Source organism: Vicugna pacos, chromosome 23, assembly GCF_048564905.1.
Source record: "Vicugna pacos chromosome 23, VicPac4, whole genome shotgun sequence".
NCBI lineage: Eukaryota > Metazoa > Chordata > Mammalia > Artiodactyla > Camelidae > Vicugna > Vicugna pacos.
The window spans coordinates 22125386-22147330 of NC_133009.1; the positions used below are offsets into that span (position 1 = coordinate 22125386).

General features: G+C 34.8%; 1 protein-coding gene and 1 non-coding gene across 7 annotated transcripts in view; both read left to right on the top strand.

Moving 5' to 3' along the window:
• Positions 1-21945, top strand: part of ENAH (ENAH actin regulator) — a 129228-nt gene that overhangs the window by 41984 nt on the left and 65299 nt on the right. For all 6 annotated transcript variants that reach the window (XM_072948657.1, XM_072948659.1, XM_072948660.1 and 3 more), the window contains exon 2: positions 14710-14875. In XM_072948657.1, coding sequence (XP_072804758.1) covers positions 14710-14875 — 166 coding nt within the window. The remainder of the gene's footprint in view (positions 1-14709; positions 14876-21945) is intronic.
• Positions 12435-12507, top strand: TRNAI-AAU (transfer RNA isoleucine (anticodon AAU)). Its single transcript has one exon. It is a non-coding gene; the product is annotated as a tRNA-Ile (tRNA).

Here is a 21945-nt window from a genome sequence, read left to right on the forward strand (position 1 = left end):
ATCTTTATTAGGCTTCTCTAAATGTTTTGTGAATTGTCTTTTTATATTGGGATATTTGAGTTCTTATTTTTTAAAGATATCTTTTCTATTGCTTCTAGATTTGTCTTGTGTAAAAGTTGAAAATTCTGTTGTTGATATCCCGTTTGTTAATTAAACTAAATAAAATTGAACGTTTCATTTTCTGGATGAAGAAGTTGAAACCAGAATGCATACACACTTAGTTGGGAAGGAATCTTGCCTCTGATTGCTCAAGATTGAATCCTGATTTTATACCTTTATAACCTTAGGCAAGTTCTTTGGGCAAGCCTCAATTTCTTCATCTGCAAAATGGGAATAACAACAGACAGTATCTGTTTTAGTGTTTATTGCAATGATTAAATGAGACTGTGGTTGAAAATCTCCTATCCAGTGTAAGTCACAGTAAGTATGGGGAAGGTTAACTATCAGAGATAAGATTAGTTAATGTTTGTGGGAAGTAGAATCTTTGATTCTAGTGCCTTTTGTTTTTTGGCATTCCTAACCTTTTCAGAAACCTCATGGGCATTTAATAGAGAGTAATATTTATTTTAAGTAGTATTTATCATTTTTCATTTCAAGACAGAGTATTTGTTTCCAGCTAATTGTAATTAGTCTTAAAATGATTACTTGAATACATCTAGTTAATTGCTTTTACTCTTTCAAATTTTGTGATAATAGTTTAAAAATGGAATAAAACTAACACAACATTGTAAGTCAATTGTACTTCAATAAAAAAGAAATAAAAACAGAATAGATTAGATCATATTTAAGAGGGATTCCTGTTGTAACTCATTGTTTTTCAGTAAAGATCAGCAACTGACTCATGTTTATGACCATGCTTGAGTTTTGCTTTATACCTGGTTTTGTTACAACACAGGCACAACATGTATATACCCTCATACATCTTGATTGTTGGGAAACTTAAAGTTTGACCAAAAGGCTAGTTTTAACTGTTAGATCTTGCTTGGTTAAGTACGAAGAAAAAATTGTGAATTTTTTTTTCCAGTAAAGTTTAAAAGGTAGATCTTTGTATCCAGTCTATTTTAAAATTAGTTTATAATATATTCGCTATTTGTTTAAGCATAATTAGTAGTACTTTTTGTGGTATAGCAGGACTGTTTAAAGGACAGATGTAGCGCTTTGTTTTACAAGTTTCAAGCTTTATTTTGTAATGTTTTTATTGTCTTTTCATAGTAATAAGTTACGCTATTTTACAAGTTGCGTATGTGTGTTTCAGATTTTTAATTTGGTATTTCCTATTTGCATTTCAGAGATTAACAAGCAAGTTGATTGCTCCAGGTTCAAATTTTTGGAATTGTTTTTCTGTTGTGCAGATTTTCTTCCATAAGCCCTGTGAGCAATCAGCACTGCATACTGACATCAACCCTATTATGTATAAACTGTTTAACCCTTAGCAAGCCCACTGTCGTGTCTAATTAATACTGATTAGCACATGATTGCAGCCATCTTATAATCTTTTCTCTTAGGGCTTACCTAAATAATGTGAATTATGCTTATTATCAAATATTGTTTTTTTCCATTTACAAATATTTGTTGCTCTTTTGTGCTATTTAACTGAATAAAAAAGGAGGATTTATACTGTTTGGTCTTTTATATTCTGTTAATATATTCCAGTGTTGTATGTTAACACATACCATTTTGTTTTTTTTTTAATTGAAGTATGATTAATTTACAATGTTGTGATAGTTTCAGGTGTACAGTAGAGTAATTCAGTTCTACATATACAGATTATATCTATCCTTTTTCAGGTTCTTTTCCATTGTAGATTATTTCAAGATACTGAATATAGTTCCCTGTGCTATGCAGTAGGACCCTGTTGCTAATCTTTTTTATGTATGGTAGTGTGTGTCTGTTAATCCCAAATTCCTGATTTATCCCTTCCCACCTTCCCTCTTTGGTAACCCTAAGTTTGTTTTCTAACACATGATTTTTAAACATTGGTATTTATTGCTTACGGACAAGTCACTCGGTAAGCAGTCCTCCTTTGTTTGCTAGACATCCAGTGCATGTTTTCCCACCTACTTATTTACCCCCTTTTATATTAAGTCTCATTTCCTCTTTAGTTCTGTTTGCACATTCTGCCTTAAGTCATTGACTTTATCCAAAGGAAAAAGGAACAGTAATAAGTTTACTGGCCAAAAATGGTCAGGGTGTAGGTTTTAATTATGCCTGGAATACCTCCTAAGAGTTTGGTGTTTTCAAAATGGAAGAGACAAGGAATTCTGGTTTAATATGTCTACTACTAAAAATAGCTTAAGTTTCTGAGTTCATTTAGTGGAATGACAGTGTTGTTATTTTACTCTGTGTACTTCTACTGAAGGGTTTTTTTTTTTTTTTGGCATATACATAAATTTTTGCTTATCAGAAGTTTCTAGCAGAAATTAACAGTACCCACAAAAAGTTTTGTATTGTATTATAGTTGAATAAGTAAGATTTAGAATAAGACTGACCCTTTAAAAGCTAGTCTTTGAAAGGCTATTGGGTAGTACTTTTATGATTTATGTGACATTTCTGACTCCACAGTTTTTCATCTTTACAGTCCTAAGTGATCAACATTTTTTATTTTGACCGTTTAAACCTATAGCCATATGCTATTTACATTTGTGAAATTTTATGTTACATGATTTGTTTGACCATTTCATATGTTGGCTGGTGCTGTAATTTAAAACTTTTACATTTGGTAAATACTAACGTTTTTCTTAAATGTCCTTCTGATTTTCACAGTCCTTTCTGATTTTCACAGTCCTTTTGATTGATATTCCCTGAGTGTTTGAAAATAAACATGACTCATAGCACTTAGGTAGCCAGGCGTGCCTATAATGAATGCCTCTCTGTACATTTTGAGGCTGTGGTAGAATAAACATAGCAATTGCTTTTCTTTTTGAAATTGAACTTGATACTATTGTTAAATTTAAAGATTAATGGAATTGGAGTTTTGGAAAAAGAGAAAAAGCAGAAGTTTATATTTGAAGGCATACTTTTTCCAATTTTCTCTAATTTAATTCAGAATATTAATGTATAATTTGAAATAATTTTATAGGAGATGCAGATTACCCTGTCTTTACTAATTCATTTCAGGAGTTATTCTTCACTGGCTTTTAAACATATACTTTGAACTCTTAATAAAGAGGTATATATGTAGTTAAAAATTTCTTTAGAAGTTTTAAGAAGTTTCATATCTAATTATAATGTTTGTTTTGTTAAGTTATGTGTTTATTTTTAGTTAGAGAAAATGACTCTTAAGGTGGAGTCCTCATTTTGGATGGTCCAGAGCCATTGATTAAACAGCCCATTTTTTTGGCCATTGATTTGTGGTTCCCTTATACCCTTTATTAAATTATCATTTACTTTTGTGCGTCAGGGAGTAAGTTCTCATTTAGTTCTAGTTGGCCATTTGTTTTTGTTTTTATACCATAGTGTTCTCAATATTGTGGCATGTCTTAATGTGTGATCCTGCAAGTTTATTTTTTTAAAGTTGATTTAGCTGTTGGTTAACCTTTATTTTTGCATAAACAAAAATGCTTTGAGGATAAGTTTTGAGTTCTTTAAAGTATCCAACTAGAATTTGAGATTGCATTAAGTTTATAGATTAATTTTGGTAGGGAAATGATATTCTGATATTTATGGTTTGTATTGGTGGTTTTAGATAGATGGTGTCACTAGGAACAGTGCCAGTTTTCTCTCTTCCCTCCTAAATGTTACTTTCCTTTGTCACAGTGATGATCAGGGACTTTAGCACTATGCTAGACAGCATACTAATCCTTTTTTAACTTAAGGAAGTGCATATGAAGTTTCTCTTTGTTGTAAGTTTTGGGTATATATGACCTTTACCAAATTAAGAAAACTTCCTCCAATTCCTGGTTTGCCAAGGTAAAAAATTATTAAACAGATGTTGATTTCTTCCAGTTTTTCTGCTTCTTTGACATAATCATTTTTTAGCCTTGAATATGAAAAATCTTTTATTTTTTTAAATTTACAGTACACTATTGGATTTGGTTAGTCAACATTTTATTTAGGATTTTTTTACATCTACTTTTGTAAGTGAATTAGCTGTAACTTTATAGTGTTAATCTGCTTTTTAGAATCAAGATTACTAGCCTGATAAAATGAGTGAGGCAGCTTTTTGCTCTTTTTTACTTTCAGAAAAAAGTTATTTAAGATGAGAATAAACTTTCTTAAAAGTTTGATATAGTTTACCTATTTAAAAAAATCTCTTCATGTAGATTAATATTTTTTCATATTTGCTTTCTTACTAATTTTTCTTTGTATACCTGTGTGTTTCTTTGTATAATGTTTGAGAGTCAAACAACACTTTACCCCAAATAAAAACACGGGCACTCTCCTGCAAAATCACAATACAGTTATCATATTCTAGGTGTTTAGCATTGATACCATAATATTATCTAATACATTGTCTACCTTCGGGTTTTCGTAAATTTCCCAGTAATGTTCTTTGTTGCTCTTCTCTCCCTTCCATCCATTCATCAATTACATTTAATTGTCCTGTCTCTTTAGTCTCCTTTGGTCTAGATTCTAGAATAGTTCTTCAGCTTTTTCTTTCTTTCTTGATACTGCCATTCTGAGGGGGCCAAGTCAGTTGCCTTGTAAAATACCTATTTTGAATATGTTTGTTTCTTCGTGAATATATTCAGGCTAAATGTTTCGGTATAGAAATATTCTATTACATAGTGAGGTTGTATTCTTTTCATTCCATCATCTAGAGGCCCACAGTGGCAGTTTTCCCTGACACTGAGATGTTAAACTTGATCATTTTGTTAAGATGGTGTCCACCAGATCTCTCCATGATAAAGGCATTCTTGTTTTACCATCCTTTTATTCTTTGTCTTCTTTACTCCTTCATGCTTTCCAGTGGATCGATGGAATTTTATTGTTGGTTTCAAATTTATACATTCCTTTTGTGTGTGTATGTCTTAGCCATTTGCTCTTAACTTGGAATGTATATATGTTTGTTTAGTTCTGTTGGTTTTAAAAAATTACCAATATCTGAATCTTATCCAGTAAGACAAGTACTTTATTGCACTTTCGTGTTCTTGGGTGAGTTTCCCCCTCACCCAATTATTATTTAGGATTTTTGGTTCTTTTTATTTTGAATATACTTTGTCTTTCCCTTTCTTTTTCTTTTTTTTTCCTTTTTCTTTCTCCCTCTCTCCCTTCTTTTCTTCCTTCATTTCTATCTTCTCACTTTCTTTCCTGTTTGCTCTTGTGTAGTGTTCTTTTTTTAGAAGACAGGAGAATATTATATAATTTACTTTATATTCTTTTCAAATGGTTAATAATTAAAAATAAAGTTTTGAAACTCATGTATAAAAGTATAGGAATACTCTCATAAGTGGAACAACTTAATTCTCTTTCAATTTTACCACGTGAGATATTAGTGTATTAAATAAACACTCTGAAGGGGCTTTTGGTCCCGCTGGGTGCTCTGAGGGAGGTTCCTTCAGTTCTTTGCAGCTGTTACCTTATCTTTAAAAAGGAATTAAGAATAATGACCTTGCAGAGGTTCTGTGAAGATCGAGGTCATATAGAAGCATATAACTAAATAATAATTGTGAAAAGAAATTAAGTGGAGGGAAACTCTTAAAAAGTTAAACAGGTTAATTTCAGATCTGGCTCTCAGTAGAATATGATCTTGGAATATACGTAGTAGGCCTTATGCATTTCTTAATATTTTGTTGTTATAATATAGCAAAAGAAGACAAAAAATATTTTTTTCTAATCTGGAATTCAATTCAGATGGCATGTTGAGTTTTGTTGTTACATCTCTTTTAATATGGAATGTTCTTCAGTCTTTCTTAACCTTGACCTTTTTGATTAGTAAAAATCATTTATTTTGTATAATGTCCTCCAATTTGGGTTATATCTTGTTTCAGTGTTAACCTTGTTCCAGGGTGCTACCATTATAAAACAAGGAGTCTCTGTGTGTAATGATTTAACATGGTTTTAATGTTTAAGTTGTTATATTTCACCACTGGTAGAATATTTGTTTCTTGGTGGAATTGAAGCAAATAATTGGTTACTTTGGGTGTATGTCCCACATATAGGAATGGTGTCCACTACTTGACTGGAGAGCTTTTTATTGTCTTTTTAAAGAGTGTGTGAGAAAGGAGGGGAGGGAAGAGAAGGGGATTTAATTAAGTCTTCTGTCCTAGACCTCTCTTCAGAATAACAGAAACAGTACAACTGGCAGCTGTGGCCACTTGTTCAACTTAATTTACCATTTTTATCTCACTGGTCAGATGTCTTATTTTAATTTTCATTTGAATATCTAGAGAAAAATTGAAGTCTTAAGGTGGCAGCTGTGTGTAATGGTTATCTTGTAGAGCAAGTTTTCAACTTGTTTTGCTAGACAAAATAAGTCAGATTTCCTAGAAACTTAACACTGATTTAGAGTAATATTCATAAGCTAAATCACTCCCTTTAGGCTTAATAATTGGAAGATAATTGTAGTCTTTTTTGGTTGTTGTATAATTTATAAGTGCAATTTGATGAATAGTTAGATAGTTCAGCTTTTTGAAAAAGTACTTTTTGAAGCCAGCCCTCCCTTCCACCCCAACCCAAGCTTCACCAAGGCTTTATGTGTTCCTCCTGGTTTTGTAATATAACTTGGGTAGTTTCAGGAACCATTTTATTTTAGAGCTCAGGGTATTGAAGACTTGAGGGCTGAACTCAACTTGAGTCCTTCAGACAATGCTGATCAGGTGCCAGGTCTGGTTGGCAGGGAGTTTGCCTGGCAGGCTTAGCCTAAGGAAAATATAAGTCCCTACTGTGATTGTCACTAAGGGGAGAAGAGTATCTGAAAATGGGGTTTTTCGGCAAGGAAAACTTTGTGTTAGACATAGCTGTCTCATTAGCAGTGGGACTTCTGGGAGAGCGTATTAAAATACGGCATGAGTCTTTGCAGCTAAGTGGCTTATGAGGTCAGTCAAGGAAAGACAAAATAAGCCAGCTTCAGAAAAGTCTTTATCAGTTAAAGTTGTGGGAGAGCATAGAACTATATCAGAATATTGAGGAAACTATAGTTTTCTAAATTTTTAGCCAAAAAGAATATCCTCTGTAGCACTAGGTAAATAATAATCAAAAGAATACTTTAAGTATAGCTGCAGGCATTACATATCTTGAGGAAAAAAGAGGATACTTCTAAAATTAAAATTAAAACATAAACATTTTTGTTTTTTATGAATTGAATTACTCATCATTTTGAATGTTGCCTTCTGCTAAATTACTCCTTTAGCATGAATTGAGTTGACTGTATTTTGTTCAGTCATATTTCTAAATGTTAGATGAAATTCATTTAATGTTTTGAACTTTATATTTTTAGATATACTATAAAAATTACACAGCTGTTACTTGGAGATGTATGTGAATTACTTTGAGAAGTAGGATTATGATTTAGGTCCTATGCCAGCTGATAGTCAGCTGCCACAAAATTAAAAGATTAAGCTAACACATGAGAATATGGGTATAAAATCATGCTTTAGTAAGTTCTGAATAGTGCCTGTCTTCTTGTAGGTACCTGTTTGTCATGACAAAACACATTTCATGATTAGGAGACTGGCTTTAGGTATTCTGTTCAGAAGCTGGGCATTATTTTTCCTTCATTTTGTTAATAATTAGAGTAAGTGTGACCAACTACTTAGGTCAACATACAGTTCATTAAACCAGCTTTAGTTTTGGACTTTGACTAAAATTACCTGATTAGTAGAAATATTTAGTTTAAATCTTTGTGTCATGATTAGTTTGGTAGTTTTAAGATTTGAGTTGTTCCCGCACTCCAGTTAAATAAATCAGACACTGAATGTGTTGTTTTCTATATGCCTATTTTTCCTCAATTCTATCAATTCTGTATATTTATTTAGTGATAAGTAAATATAAAAATACACAGAATTTAGAAGGTTAGGTTCTAACCTTCACTGATTATGCTTTTAGCAGAGACATCTATTAAGTAAGAAATTTTCCCATTGTCTTCAAATATAAAATTGCGTATTATTTCTGTGGGAGGTGATCACTAATGAAAGGTCTAAAAAGATCAAAATAGTGGTTGTCCATGTTTCGTGCTGAGCGTTGTAATCTGTTCGCTCATTTGACAGTCAGCAAATATTTGAATATGCTTCAGATACTAACACTGTAGATAGAGGTGATGCTGTTCTCTGTGCCAGGAAGTGCACTGCCTAATAAATTGTTACAATACAGTAAGAATCATCCTGTGATGGGCATATTCCTGGAGTTCTGTGGTGCTTGCAGACCTATAAGGTGGTGTGGGAAGGAGCCCAGCCCAGGAACAGTACTTGGATGTGACTGCGAGATACGGATTGAGCAGTAACAAGAAGATGGGCACAGAAGGCTTCTGGACATACAGGAATAGCCGATTAAAAGAATGGAGAGAAGAGAGACTGCTGGCTCAGTGGGGCAGCAAAATCTAGTAGACTGTAATGATGTCATTTCACTGAAGCAATCCCAGAAACACTGCTTGAAGATGTCCTCATTTAAATTGAAAGAACTGAAAATACTGTATGTGTTTGTGGCTTTTCATGAACATTTAGTAACAAATACCTTTGAACTCTGAATCTAGCAATGTGCCACTGAAGCAGTGTAGTTGGTTCTGAAGATAAAATCATCTCTGCATTTCTAGCCTCACCTCAACATTTATTTCATGCACACTCATTTCAGCTTCTTATGGTAGACTGAAAAGAGAATTTTACAGCTGATAAGGTGTGAGCATAATAGGTATACTCTAAAGGCACATTAATTTGTTTACTTCTTCAGGAGTTCCAGCAAACAGTCTTCACTCCAAGCAGATTGTTAATAACTCTAGAAAAGCACAGTACTAACGCCTTCTAGTCAAGGAGCTTTTTAAAAATATATATATGTAATAATTACCATTACACCTTGTTCGAGTGTTTTGTAGAAATACAGACCAAGAAATTCAGAATTTCTTAAATATCATGCAGTTTGTATCTGGCTGAAGATGAATGATGAAAGCGGGGCTGCTGTTTTTCAGATTATGGCCAGTTATTCTCTTTGATTAGGCTGTGCTATAATTACTTTCAGAACACACTGCCAGAGTACGTGAACAGACATCACACGCTCTTGATTCCTAAATCACTCTTAGCTTTTATCGTGTTTATTCTGTTGTCAGTGTCAGTCACATGACTGACTTTCCATCTATATATATTCTTCCACTTCCCAACGCCTGCATAGAGTTTTGGTGTTCACCTTGAATTTCAGGCTTCCTCTTGAAACACTTACAGCACTCTTTGTTACTTCCACCTTCTCACACTGCTGGGGTACTTGTCCCCCCCAACCCCCGGGACATGCGGTGTGCTAGTATATGGAGCAGACCATAAGACAAATGTGGCCTCTCTACCTGGAGCATCAGTTTTGCTGAAAGGTTTTTTGGGGAGAACATCGTGTAGAACATCAAAGGCTGTGTAATGGAGTGAATTGCAAAATACTCATTACATTTTAATGTGAAACTTCCAAGAAATTTGTTTGCCGTAGGCTCTTCAGGCCTCCTAGAATTCTTCAGGGTATGTGTGTGTTGAAGGTCTCCTAAGTGTCATCTCAGATACTCGTCAAGTATTTTTTCTGGAATTTTTGTTTTATGGTAGTCATCATAGCCTAGTCCTCAGAATTAAAGTATGCTGGCCATGTTTAATTAGCTAATTTGTGCCAAGGGTGATGTGGTATGTCATATTTGGGAGCTGAATTCCTCTGCATGGAAGAACTATATATGGGAAAGAGGAGAGAAGTATGCTTTCCCAGCTGTAGTGGACAAACTGTTTTTCAGGGCAGAACTCCACCACTTATAAAGTAGTTTTGAGCAATTGTTGGCAGCTGGTGAATGTTGAATATATTTGCCAAACTATAAATATCTGGTCTGGAACCATGAATGTCCAAGAAATACTCTTGGGAAATTAAGGGTTTCCTTAGAGTAATAGGAAAACCAGGTTTTCCTTAGGTAGTTATTTTGAAGCATTAAGAGCATCATTTATAATCAATACAGTTTGACTAAATATCCATTGTACCTGAATATCATATTCATATATATCTTATTTTAAGTTGACTTAATTCAGATATTAAAAATTAACAGAAAACAACTTCTTAGGACTTGAAGAGTCTGTAATTCTTCAGTCACATGCAGTAGCAGTTAAATTGAAACAAGGAGTTAGAATTATATTCCAGTCACATAGAGATGTGCTAAGCAACAGCCATTTACAGCCGTAAACTTGTGACATTTCAAGGCCAATGAGAATTCCCAGATCCATAAATAACCACTATAGCCTATAATAGCAGTCAAATTAAATAGGTACCCCAGCATGAGGAGAAGTGAGGAAGGCCCCACTGGCCTGCAGATGGTAGGAAGTTGATCAGGCTCACTCTCCATGCACTAGACTGGCCGATTCCTGTATTGGTTGAAGGATGACTCCATGTGTGCCGTGGATCTTTAGGTTTGCTTGTCAACACATGGAATGTTAAGGGTGCACTGTAGTTGGTAGTGTTGCCGTCACCTGTGATTCTGGAACCACATGTATTAGCTATCCTTCTCTACTGAAATGCTACTGCTGCTGATGCTAAGAACGGCTAACATTATTGAGTGCCCAGCATGTGCCAGATACTGGCAGTTCTATGAGGGTAGGTACTATTAGCATTCCACTTTAGAAATCAGGAAACTGAGGCTTAGGTATAATAGCAGCTTATTTAAGGGTACACAAATGTGTGCATGACAGTTTTGCCTAGAAATGAGATTAGTAAAGCCAGCAGAAATAAATACAAATCTGTTTTGTAAAAGGTCCTAATTAAAATATTCTTAACTGGAATCTCCTATGCAGAAATAGTAAGACATTATATTTTCTAGGTAATATTAAGGTGGTTATCCTTGTTTGAAAAGTGCTGATTATTTCTACCTGGAGAAGGTAGACGTAAGACTACTATATTGGACTTCCCTGTGGTAATTCTGGGAATTAAAGCAGTGGCAATGGGACAGAATGGGGAGTTGACAGGACTTGGTGCCCGATGTGGGGATGACAGCACAGCAGCAGTCTAGAGTGGCACTTGGGTGCCTAGCTGGGGCCAGACAGTAGGGTTTTTGATGTACTTCACCTGGGATTGGAAATAGGGAGGGGCAGGAGGGTGAGGGAGAAAAATGGGTTGCATTTTGAGGGATGTTTGTGATATGCAGGTAGAAATAAATACTAGGCGGTTGTCTATATGGGCTTCGAGCTTAGAAGAACAGTATGGGCTGGAAATAACTTTTTGGCACTTTTTAACAGGTATTACTTAGAACTGTGAGTGTGGACTTTGATCTAAGCTGTGGTGGTGGTGGTGGTGGTGGTAGTGATGGTGTGTGTGTATTTTGAGCTATAGAGGGAGGGGATTAGTCACTCCATGACTTGCCAAGCTGATTGTTTTCATCCACACATTGTTTCTCAACCCATTCAATTTAAAAATTTTAAGAGTTCTTATTTGAATGAATGTGGAGAAATAAAACATGCCAGTCTTTTGTCTTTCCTTTTTATTACTGAGGATCAAAAATGTACTGTTACATATTCATAATTTTTATTGTAAGTATTAAGTCTGTGCATAATTAGCTCCTTTACAGAGAAGGCTGCACAGGAATAAATGCTTGGTTAATTTACCCCCAACCCCTAACAATTTATTATGAAAAATTTTAAACACACAGAACCATTGAAAGAATTACTCAGTGAAAATCTATATACCCACAATCTAGATTCTACCATTAATATTTTATTATACTTGCTTTGTCACGTATTTATCTAGCCATATGTAAAATTTATTTATTTTGATGAATTTCAAACACTTATTTCCCAAGTATTTCAGTATATAGCTGGAGTTCAGTGATACAGTTTTTTCCCTTTTGTGGTAAAATATATACAGTGAAATGCACAGACCATTTAGGTGAGTATTGACAGATGCACACACCTGTGTAACCCAAATCTTTTTCAAGGTACAGAACATTCCGGGATGATGGCAAGGTTCTCTAAGCCCTTTCCCATGTCATCCGCATTTTCACTGCCTTCCTCCCCTATAGACAACCACTGTTCTGATTTATTTCCACTGTAGATTAGTATTTCCTGATCCAGAACTTCATCTATTAGGAATCATGCAATATACACTCTTGGGTAAGGTTTCCCTCACAGTGTAATGTTTTTTGCTCTTCCTCTGTGTTGTTGTATGTATCTGTTATTTTTTTTGTTCAATCGTATACCATTGTATGAATATACAATGATTTATCCATTCTGTGGATGGATACTTGGGCTGTTTCCAGTTTGGGGCAGTACCTAGCTTTGGAATTAAAATGTCAAGGTAAATGGATGTTTAGTTCTATATATTAAAAAAAAAACAAACAAAAAACGGGAGGGTATAGCTCAGTGGTAGAGCGTGCACTTAATGTGCATGAGGTCCTGGGTTCAATCCCCAGTACCTCCATTAAAAAAATAAATAAAATAAAAATAAATAAACCTAATTACCTCCCTCCACAAAAGAAAAACAAAAAACCACCAAATTGTCTTTCAAAGTTGTTGAACAACTTTGTATTTCCATCAGCCGTGCATGGGAGTTGTGGCTGCATCACATTCTAGCTATTCTGGTGGGTGGGTAATGACATCCTGTTGTGCTTTTAATTTGTATTTCCCTGATGGTTAATGATGTTTAGCACTTCCACATGGATTTACCAACCATTTACATATCATGTTTTGTGACATCTATGCACATTATTTGCCCAGTATTTTATTGGTTGTCTTTAATTGTTGAGCTTTAAAAATGCATCCTGGATACATGTCTGATACATGTTTTACAAGTTTTTGTTTTTTTCCTCATCTTTGCCTGCCTATGCAGAAACTCCCTTCCTCCCTACTTTCTTTCCTTTCTGTAGCAACTTTATTGAGATATAATTCATTATGTAGGCATGATTGCCTACATCACTGGCCATTGGGGAGTGAGACCAGAGGTGGAGAAAGGGTGGGACTGAAAATTTTTATCCTTAGGCCATGGCTTGGTATTTCTGGCACCCAGCCCCCATCCAGAAGCCTAGAGTCATTCATTAGTATGCCGAAGACTCTCTTACCACTTGAGAGATGCCAAGGGTTTTAGGAGCTCTGTTCCAAGAACTGGGATAAAGATCAGTTTTTTTTTTTTTTTTTTACTATACTGCAGAATGTGTCTCTAGTGAGATGAGGTCCTCAGGTGTGTGGAAAGGAAAGGAAGGACTTAACTTAATCACCGTGAGTCCCATTGGGCAGTGCCGTCCCGTCCTGACTGGGCCTTGATGTGGCTTCTCTGAGTGCTAGACGCCTTCTAGAACTGCAGAGTTATTTGGGCTTAGTTTGTATCTTCACAGCTTGCCACATCAGCCGCATGGCTATTACTGCTCTCCAGTAACACCTCAGCTCTTCTTACCTGCATCGTATTTTTTTCCTTCTTTTAATCTTGGTTTCTCTTGGGGCTTCTTGGCTTTTAGAGTTGGATTTGTATCCTTAATACCTCATTTTGAAGGTTTTCCATTTTCTTTAGAAAACTAATCAACCAATTTTTACATTTTGGGCCTTTGGCTACTTTGATATGTTCATTTAGAGATGTCTGGGGGAGAGGGTATAGCTCAAGTGGTAGAGTGCATGCTTAGCATACACAAGGTCCTGGGTTCAATCCCCAGCACCTCCTCTAAAAATAAATAAATAGACCTAATTACCTGCCCTCTCCAAAAAAAAAAAAAATTAAGAAAGTGTGTAGAGATGTCTTTGTTTCTATGGTTATAACTTTCCCAGAGGAGTTGAAATGTCCAGACATTTGGTTGACGGGTTAAATGGTTTATATATATCTTGATTAATTAAACACTAGTCAAAGCTATTCAGTTAACCATGGGCTTCAGTATTTGGAATGTCTTCAGCAACCCAGTGTATAGCAATGGGGAAGAAAAAAGTGGAGGCAGAAGTTGGGACGTTATATTTCACTTTCCTGGTTTTAGATTTCTTACATACTTAACTTGTTTTTTTTTGGCGCATGAAGTGATCTAATGTACAAATAGGGTTTTAACTATTGCTTTAGCTTGTACGATCCCATTGGGATCGTAGAAGATTATTATGAAGAGAGATTATTTCTTGAACCTTGGGAAAAGTCATGTATGCCCCAAAATAATTTTTGAAAACTGGAAAATACTTTTGTGTATTAATTTACAGATTTGTTTATTGAATTATTACTTACAATTAGTAGTAAATTTGTTTCTTGGATTGTATATCTTAGCTTGTTTCAATGTAATCTTTCTGTAGGGTTATGTAAATGTTGCCACTTAAGTATTTCTGTTACGAGTGATGAACTTGTAGTTGTATTCAGTTTAATGAATGTATTAGATACTCAGATTTAGAAGAAAACATTTATATTGCTTGTCTAAGTGCTCTTTGTGGATCCTGACCTCCTTCAGATCCCTTATTACTGTTCACTTTTTTGTCTGTCTTCCCCATTAGACTCTACCTGTAAGGGCAGGAAGCCTCTGTCTTGTTCACTGTTTTTTCTGGCACCCAGTAAAGCACTAATTGTTGACTGACTGCTAGGTTAGCTAACTCTAGTTTATGTGGCTATGTGGGAAACTTGGCATACTTTAAATATCTTAAGCTTACTTTTTTTTTCTTTTTCCAGTGAACAGAGTATCTGTCAGGCAAGAGCTGCTGTGATGGTTTACGATGATGCCAATAAAAAGTGGGTGCCAGCTGGTGGCTCAACTGGGTTCAGCAGAGTTCATATATATCACCATACTGGCAACAACACATTCAGAGTGGTGGGCAGGAAGATTCAGGACCATCAGGTAAGAGTCTATTAATTCTTAAAGTTATTTAGTATTACAGAAGGACTTGGTATATTCAGTAAAATAAAGTAGTGCTTTAAAACTATAATAAAAATACTCTCTATGAGAAAAACTGGATTTACCCTCTCACCCTTTTCACCTCTTATGAAGCTTGAATTTAGATGAGGATTTAGAACTTATTGTTCAAGAATATAAAGACGAGTTTTCCAGTTGTGAATATTCATTAGATCCTCTGGCCTTAATACTAGCTAGGCTTTGGAATCTAAAGGAAATTTAGGACAAACAAAAATGTGAAATACCATTTAAGTAGCAGATTGTATGTTTAAGGAATTTATTTCCCACCAAAGATATGGGGTATGAGACTAGAGGAAGGAGTTGAAAATGTAAATAGTTTCAGAAAATATTGTTACATTCATATATGATAGAAAAATTGTAGGTATTAAGCTGCTGGAATACTTAGGCTTTTGTAATTCATGTCTGGCATGACAACTAAGGTTTTGCTAATTCCCTGCGCTGAGTTTCTTAGAAAGGTGACTGGATTATCTGATTACTTGATTTCTTGAGCCTTCACAGATCAGAAACAGTAGATAGAGGAAAATGTAGATAGAGTCTTATTGACATTAAGTATATACTAGTAACAGTGAGGACTTTTTAAAGAATAGACTTACAAAATACTTTTGGTTCTGGTAAGATGGTGGAATCAACCAATGTTAAACATATGTAGGAGAAAGGTAACAAATTTCCAGCTGAGCTCTTACTATAGAAAGGTCGGTCCCTAAGTTTCCACTAGGTAATGTAACCAGATACTGCACCATCCCTGTATTTTGGGATGGAGATTGTGACCTGGTAATATCCAGGGACTTAGATTTGTTATATGCGCATGTACGGATTGTGGCCTCTGAGAGGCTGGGCTTTGAAACTGGTATCTCTGCATAAAGCTGAGACTCTTCAAGGGCTGCACACCATAAATGAAGAGGACTAAGAACAATCCTATCAGTGCAGGTAGGCAAAGGAGTTTGTTTCTGTCTGAACAGGTTTAGGAGCTCACCTGGAAAATGGGAGCCTCCAGCTTCACTTAGACTACTCCAGTCAAGAAATTAACAAACATTGGTTGCAGGCCAGTGAAACTCCTAGGGCACCTGGCAAAAACACATTCCTGTCCCAGAGAGGAGCTTTTAAAGAGCTGAATCAGTTTGCAGAAAGAGCAGTTCACTGAGTTTATTAGCAAGTTTACCTACTTAATAAAAACTGTCCCAGCCTGCCCCTCTTTGCCCTCCCAGGCTCCCTGTCTGTCCCTGTCTCCCCTGTGCCCCTGCCCCCATCCTGTTCTTTCTCCTCCCTAGCCTCCCTCCTTTTGCTCCGTGTGCCTGTTGCTCAGCCCTTCTCTGGTCTCCCCAGTCTCCGCACCACGGACTCTTGCTGCCCGGTTAGTATCCAGGTTGTCCTGAGTACTCTCTCTCCTCTCTGTCTTTCCTCCAGGCAGGTGTCCGAGACGTAAGATAGCCCAGAGACAAACTGAATATTCCCTAAGTTGCTATTATAGAGAAAAAATGAAAACTGGGCAACCAGAACTTTGTAGAAATTATTGAACATTTTAAACATGACAGTCCAAAACTAGTAGCTATAAAATAAATTTTTGGTAAATTGATAATTTGATATACTGATGAACAAACCTAAATGTATCTAAATGTTGGAAAAAAGAAAATGATTATTTAAGAATAATTGAATTGAATCATTACTCTGTACACTTGAAATGAATATATTTTATGTCAGTTATACCTCAGTGGAAAACAGAAAATTAGAAAAAAAGCTGTGTAAGTCAGGAAATTTCCGTATGGAGCACTGAAATTTTTATTCAGAAGAGAAGTAAACTATTCCACGACTTCTAACTTTTGACAAATGAAATGTTGCTTAAAATGTTTAGACATTTTAAAATACTCTTTTAAATAATTTGTGATACTAAGGTGAAATAGTTATGAAGATTAAAAAATGTTTTAAAAAAGCCCCCCCAAAACTGTAGACCTGAGTGGCAAGGTACTGTGTATAGAAGAAACCTGTGGAATGTCTAACCTGTCCTTAGATGGACAAACATCTTTTTTTTTTTTTTTTCATTCATCCCTGCCCCACTCCCTTCTGTGTTCTTTTTTTGTTTTTTGTTTTTGTCTTTGTTTTTGTTTTGGGGGGGCTCCTTTTAAAAATTGAAATATAGTTGATTTACAATGTTGGGTTAATTTTTGAGGTATAGCATAGTGATTGATTTATACACATGTGTTTTTTTAAATTTTTTTTTTAGATTCCACACGTAAGTAAAATTGTAGAGTATTTCTTTTTCTGTCTGACTTATTTCAGTTAGCATAATACCCTGTAGGTAGATGGATAAATCTTAATGGCATATAATAAGGAAACCCAAAGAAAGCAGGAAAAAAAAACACTGAAAATAAAAGAAAAAAAGAGGGAGGGAGTCCAGAACATTTACAGACAAAATCTGAAAACCTTTAAGCTATTACCTGTTTTGTACAAACTGTTCTAAGGAATAATATTTCATGAGGCTAGTATAATTTTAATATCTAAATCACAGAAGAACAATTTGAGAGAGGAGGATTATAAGCACGTTTCAATTGTGAACATTGATTCAAATATAGAAATCCTCAGTACAGTATTAGCAGACCAAATGCAACAGTGTATATGGGGGGGAAAGAAAGAGACCATCTCTCGACCAAATAGGATTTATTTCTCTTTATCTCAGTAATGTAAGGATATTTAACATTAGATAACCTATTAATGTAACTTACCAGGAGAAAAGCTATAAGAAACGAGATTCAGGGAAAATTTCATAATCATTTTTATTTAGCATTGCAGAGGAGGTAACCTAGAGCTATGAAGATGAAGAAATAGAAGTTATAAGGATCGAAAAGGAAGAAACAGAGCTGATTCTATTCAATGATGATGTAATTGTCTACATTAGAATGTCCTGAGTATCTGCAGATAAAATTATTAGAACTAATAAGATTGTTCAGCGAGATCGCTGGATATAAGATCAGTATAAAAAAATCAATAGCAGTTTTGTATAACTAGTGGTAAATAATTTGAAAATGCAGTTTTATAAAGATGCTGCTTAAAGTAACAAAAATGATAATGTACCTAAGAATAAATCTAATAAATAATTGGTTCCCTTCCATTCCAGATTACCTTGTTACATTTCTTACTGCTTATCAGTCTATCCTAAGTGGAAACATATTGTTATAATTTATTAAACAACACCTAAACTTTCTATAGTAAGTGGCATTAAAAAAAATCACCCACCATTTATTTGTAAAATTGAATACATACAAATTATATCCTTATATATGAAAAGCTACCATCTTTCTTCTAAATACTTAAATGCTCATTATGTTCTAGGCACTAATTGTACTTAGGTTTTATATAGGTAAATTCCTGACCTTGGAAAAACAATGCAGTAAAGAATGGGTATGTTAAGCCTGTGAGAAAAGAAGCACAGTAAGTTGTTTGTTGTGATAAATGTAAATTGTAGCACAATAAAGGCATAAAAGAATGATCAATTTGTTGAAAAGATGGGGAAGAAGATCATGGATGACTTTATAGGCAAGATAAGCTATTGAGCCAAGTTAGAAGGAAGTATGGATGTTCACTGCATGGTTTGATCTGTTATGATAAGGCTAAAAATGGATGGGTTTGCGTAGGATGGAAATCACCACTAACCTAGATTCAAACTCTTTGGGTTTGAAGTATTAGGATTATGAAGAAGTCCAAACCTGGTAACATCCTTAGTGAAGATCCAATAAGCAGTTATTATTAAATGAAGATATATGCTTCCCCCTTTACTTTTAAAGTTTTTTGAGATTATTTACAGCATTGTCTATCCTTGAAAGTTATAAATGAATGAAATAATTTGTTCAAATTTTAAAGTTTCTGTATTGGAAAAAGTGAACCAGTGATTTAGATAATATGATTTTGATTCTAGTAATATTTCCCTCAACTTTTTCTGATATACTGTTAGTGGACAGTTGAAGAAGTGAACATAGCTATCTTTTTTGCCTTCCCTTTGAAACTATTTGCCAAGCAGGAATATAGATTTACCTTAAAATGGGGTTTACAATTTTATGATAATTTTTTCTGGTAAATTTATGAATTTTACTATTCTAGATATTTCAAATAATTGGAATCATACAATATTTGTCCTTTTATGTCTGGCTTCTTTCACTTAGCGTAATGTCTTAAGTGGTCGTCATATTTTAAAAATGTCATTGGGGTATTGATGGATGAAGTAATTTAGATAGAGCCTCTCTCTCTGAACTGAAACAATTGGACAGAGTATTAAAAAGAAAAGTGTCTATTTGAAGAGCTTACATGACAATGAAGAATTATGGGCCCATGACCTAAAAGAAGAAAGAACCAGAAAAGTGAGCCCAGCTCTGGATCTCTGTTTACCTGGAAGCATGTGTAAGTTTTGAAAGTGAGGTCTGAGAAGCTGAGCAGAGGTTTGGCAGACTCACTGGACTAGTAGAACAAAACTTAGAAGTTAGCTAATCAGGGGAGGGTTGTCTGGATAATTCTCCAGGCCATGATTTGGGACCCAGAAGCCCCATACCTTAGGGAAGAGGTTTGACTCGTAAGTACAAAGGTCTTTTTTAGGAACTGATTCTCAGCCTCTAATCACTATAATCTCTTTTGGATTAAGGTGATTTGAGACTGTTAGTTTCCCTAGCTGCTTGCCAGAAACAAATGTAAATCTTCCCTGGAAAAACATAACATATCATTATAGGCCTCAAAATTTCCTGATAGTTGTCTATAGACAATGTCTGACATTCAGTTCAGATAACCAGCATATGAGGAACGGTAATAGGACAGATCTACTGGGAATCCAGTTAATGGAATTATCAGAAATTGACTTTAATTACTGCTTAATATGTTCAAGGAAATAAAAGACAAGACTGAAAATTTCATTAGAGAGCTGGAAACTTTCAAAAAGGACCAAATGGAAATTTTAGAATTGAAAAATAAAATAACTGCTATTATAACTCAGTGATGGGTTTTACAGCAAATTAGAAACCTTTAAAAATAAGTAGTAAATTGGAATATAGCTCAGAAGGGAATATTCAGTCTGAAGCTGTGATGTTCTGAGAGAGAAAAATATGGACATATAAAAAAGAGCTTAAGAGACATACAGAGTACAGTAAAAACATATAAGGTATATGTAATTGGAGTCCCAGAGGAGAGGAGAGAATGGGGCAGAAGCAATAATTGAAGAGCTAATAGTAAACAAGAATTTTCAAAAGTAATGAAAGGACATCAACTTAGAAATGCTGTAAATACACAGCAAACCACATATAAACCCATTATATTAAAATCATGGTAAACTGAACTCATAGGTGAAACTCTTAGAGCAGTCAGTGAAAAAAGGATGACTTTAAAGAAGCAATAATAAACTGTCAGCTGACTTCTCCGTAGAAACAACAAATGCTAAGAGGCAATGGATTTCAGAATACTGAAAGAAAATAAATGAGCCCTTAAAGTTCCAAAAATAAAGGTGAAATAGAGACTTGTTCTTAAAAACAAAGATGGAGATAATTCATCACCAGGAGATCTGCTTTGTGTCCTCTCCCCCTGCTTTTTTTTTAAGGGGGAGGAGGTAATTTATTTATTTACTTTATTTATATTTTAAGTGGAGGTACTGGGGATTGAACCCAGGACCTTGTGCATCCTAGGTAGGCAGTCACTCTACCACTGAGCTATCTCCTCCCCCAGGAGATCTGCTTTGAAAGAAATATTACAAGGTGTTCTTCAGGATCAGAAATGGTCCAACAGAAGCTTAGAAAGAGGGCAGAAGGAATAAAAAGCAACAAAAGTGTAAATATTGGATAAATCTTAAATGATCATCAACTGTGTAAGACTAGTAATAATAATGTTTTGTGAGGTTTAAAATACAAATAGATTAAAATACCCAGTAAAAATAGGGGAGGACTCCCAAGATGGGCATTAGAAAAGGGGAGTGTTATTGGAGACAAAAGTGTTATAAAGCCCTTGTATTATTGAAGTAAAGGTAAATGTGTTGGTTTTTATTTGTCTCTGGTAAGTATAAAATGCCTGTTGTAATCTCTAGGGCAACCACTAAAACAGCAATGAAAACATGTATAACTAGCAGACTAATAGAGGGGACAGTAATAAATTCTAAAAGAAGGTATAATAGATTTAGACCCAAATTTATACATAATTTACATTAAATGTAAATGGACTGAACACTGCAATTAAAAGGAGAGACTGGCAGATTGGAGAGACTAGCAGTTGGATAAACAACACAAAACTGACAATCAATATAAAATTACAGCTGCACACAAAGGACTGAGAATAGCCAAAGCAATAATGGGGAACAGCAAAGGAGGACATACCTAGTGGCTATCAAGACTTACTGTAAAGCTGTAATAATTAAGACATGCTAACGTTGGCTCAAGGACAGGCATATTGACCAGTAAAATAGAGGCGTTTAGACAATTTATGAAAAAGGTAAACCTGCAGCAAATTAATAAATGGTGCTGGATCAATTGGAGAGCCATAGGAAATAAAAAGGAACTTGAACCATGTATCATACGAAAGGCACAAATCAATTTCAGTTAGATTGGAGATGTAAATATGAAAGTTAAAACTATAAAGCTTCTATAAAGTGGTATAATATTTTCATGTCTTGGGATTGAGAAACATTTCTTAAACAGGTTATAAAAAGCATTAATTATAAAGGAAAAGTTTGTGAATTTGGACTGAATGAAAGTTAAGAACTTCTGTTCAATCAAAAGACACCATGAACAGAATGAAAAGGCAAGCAACAGAATGGGAGAAGATATTTACAGCACATAACCAACAATGGGATCATGCAGAATATATAAAGGACTCTTACAAATCAGTAAAGAAAAAGATGGACAACTGAGTAGATAAATGGGCAGGAGATTTAATTTAAGCAGGTATTCATGAAAGATCTCCAGGTAACCATTAAAACATGAAAAGGTGCTAAATCTCAGTAGTAATCAGGGAAATGATGTAGTCCTCATACCCAGCAG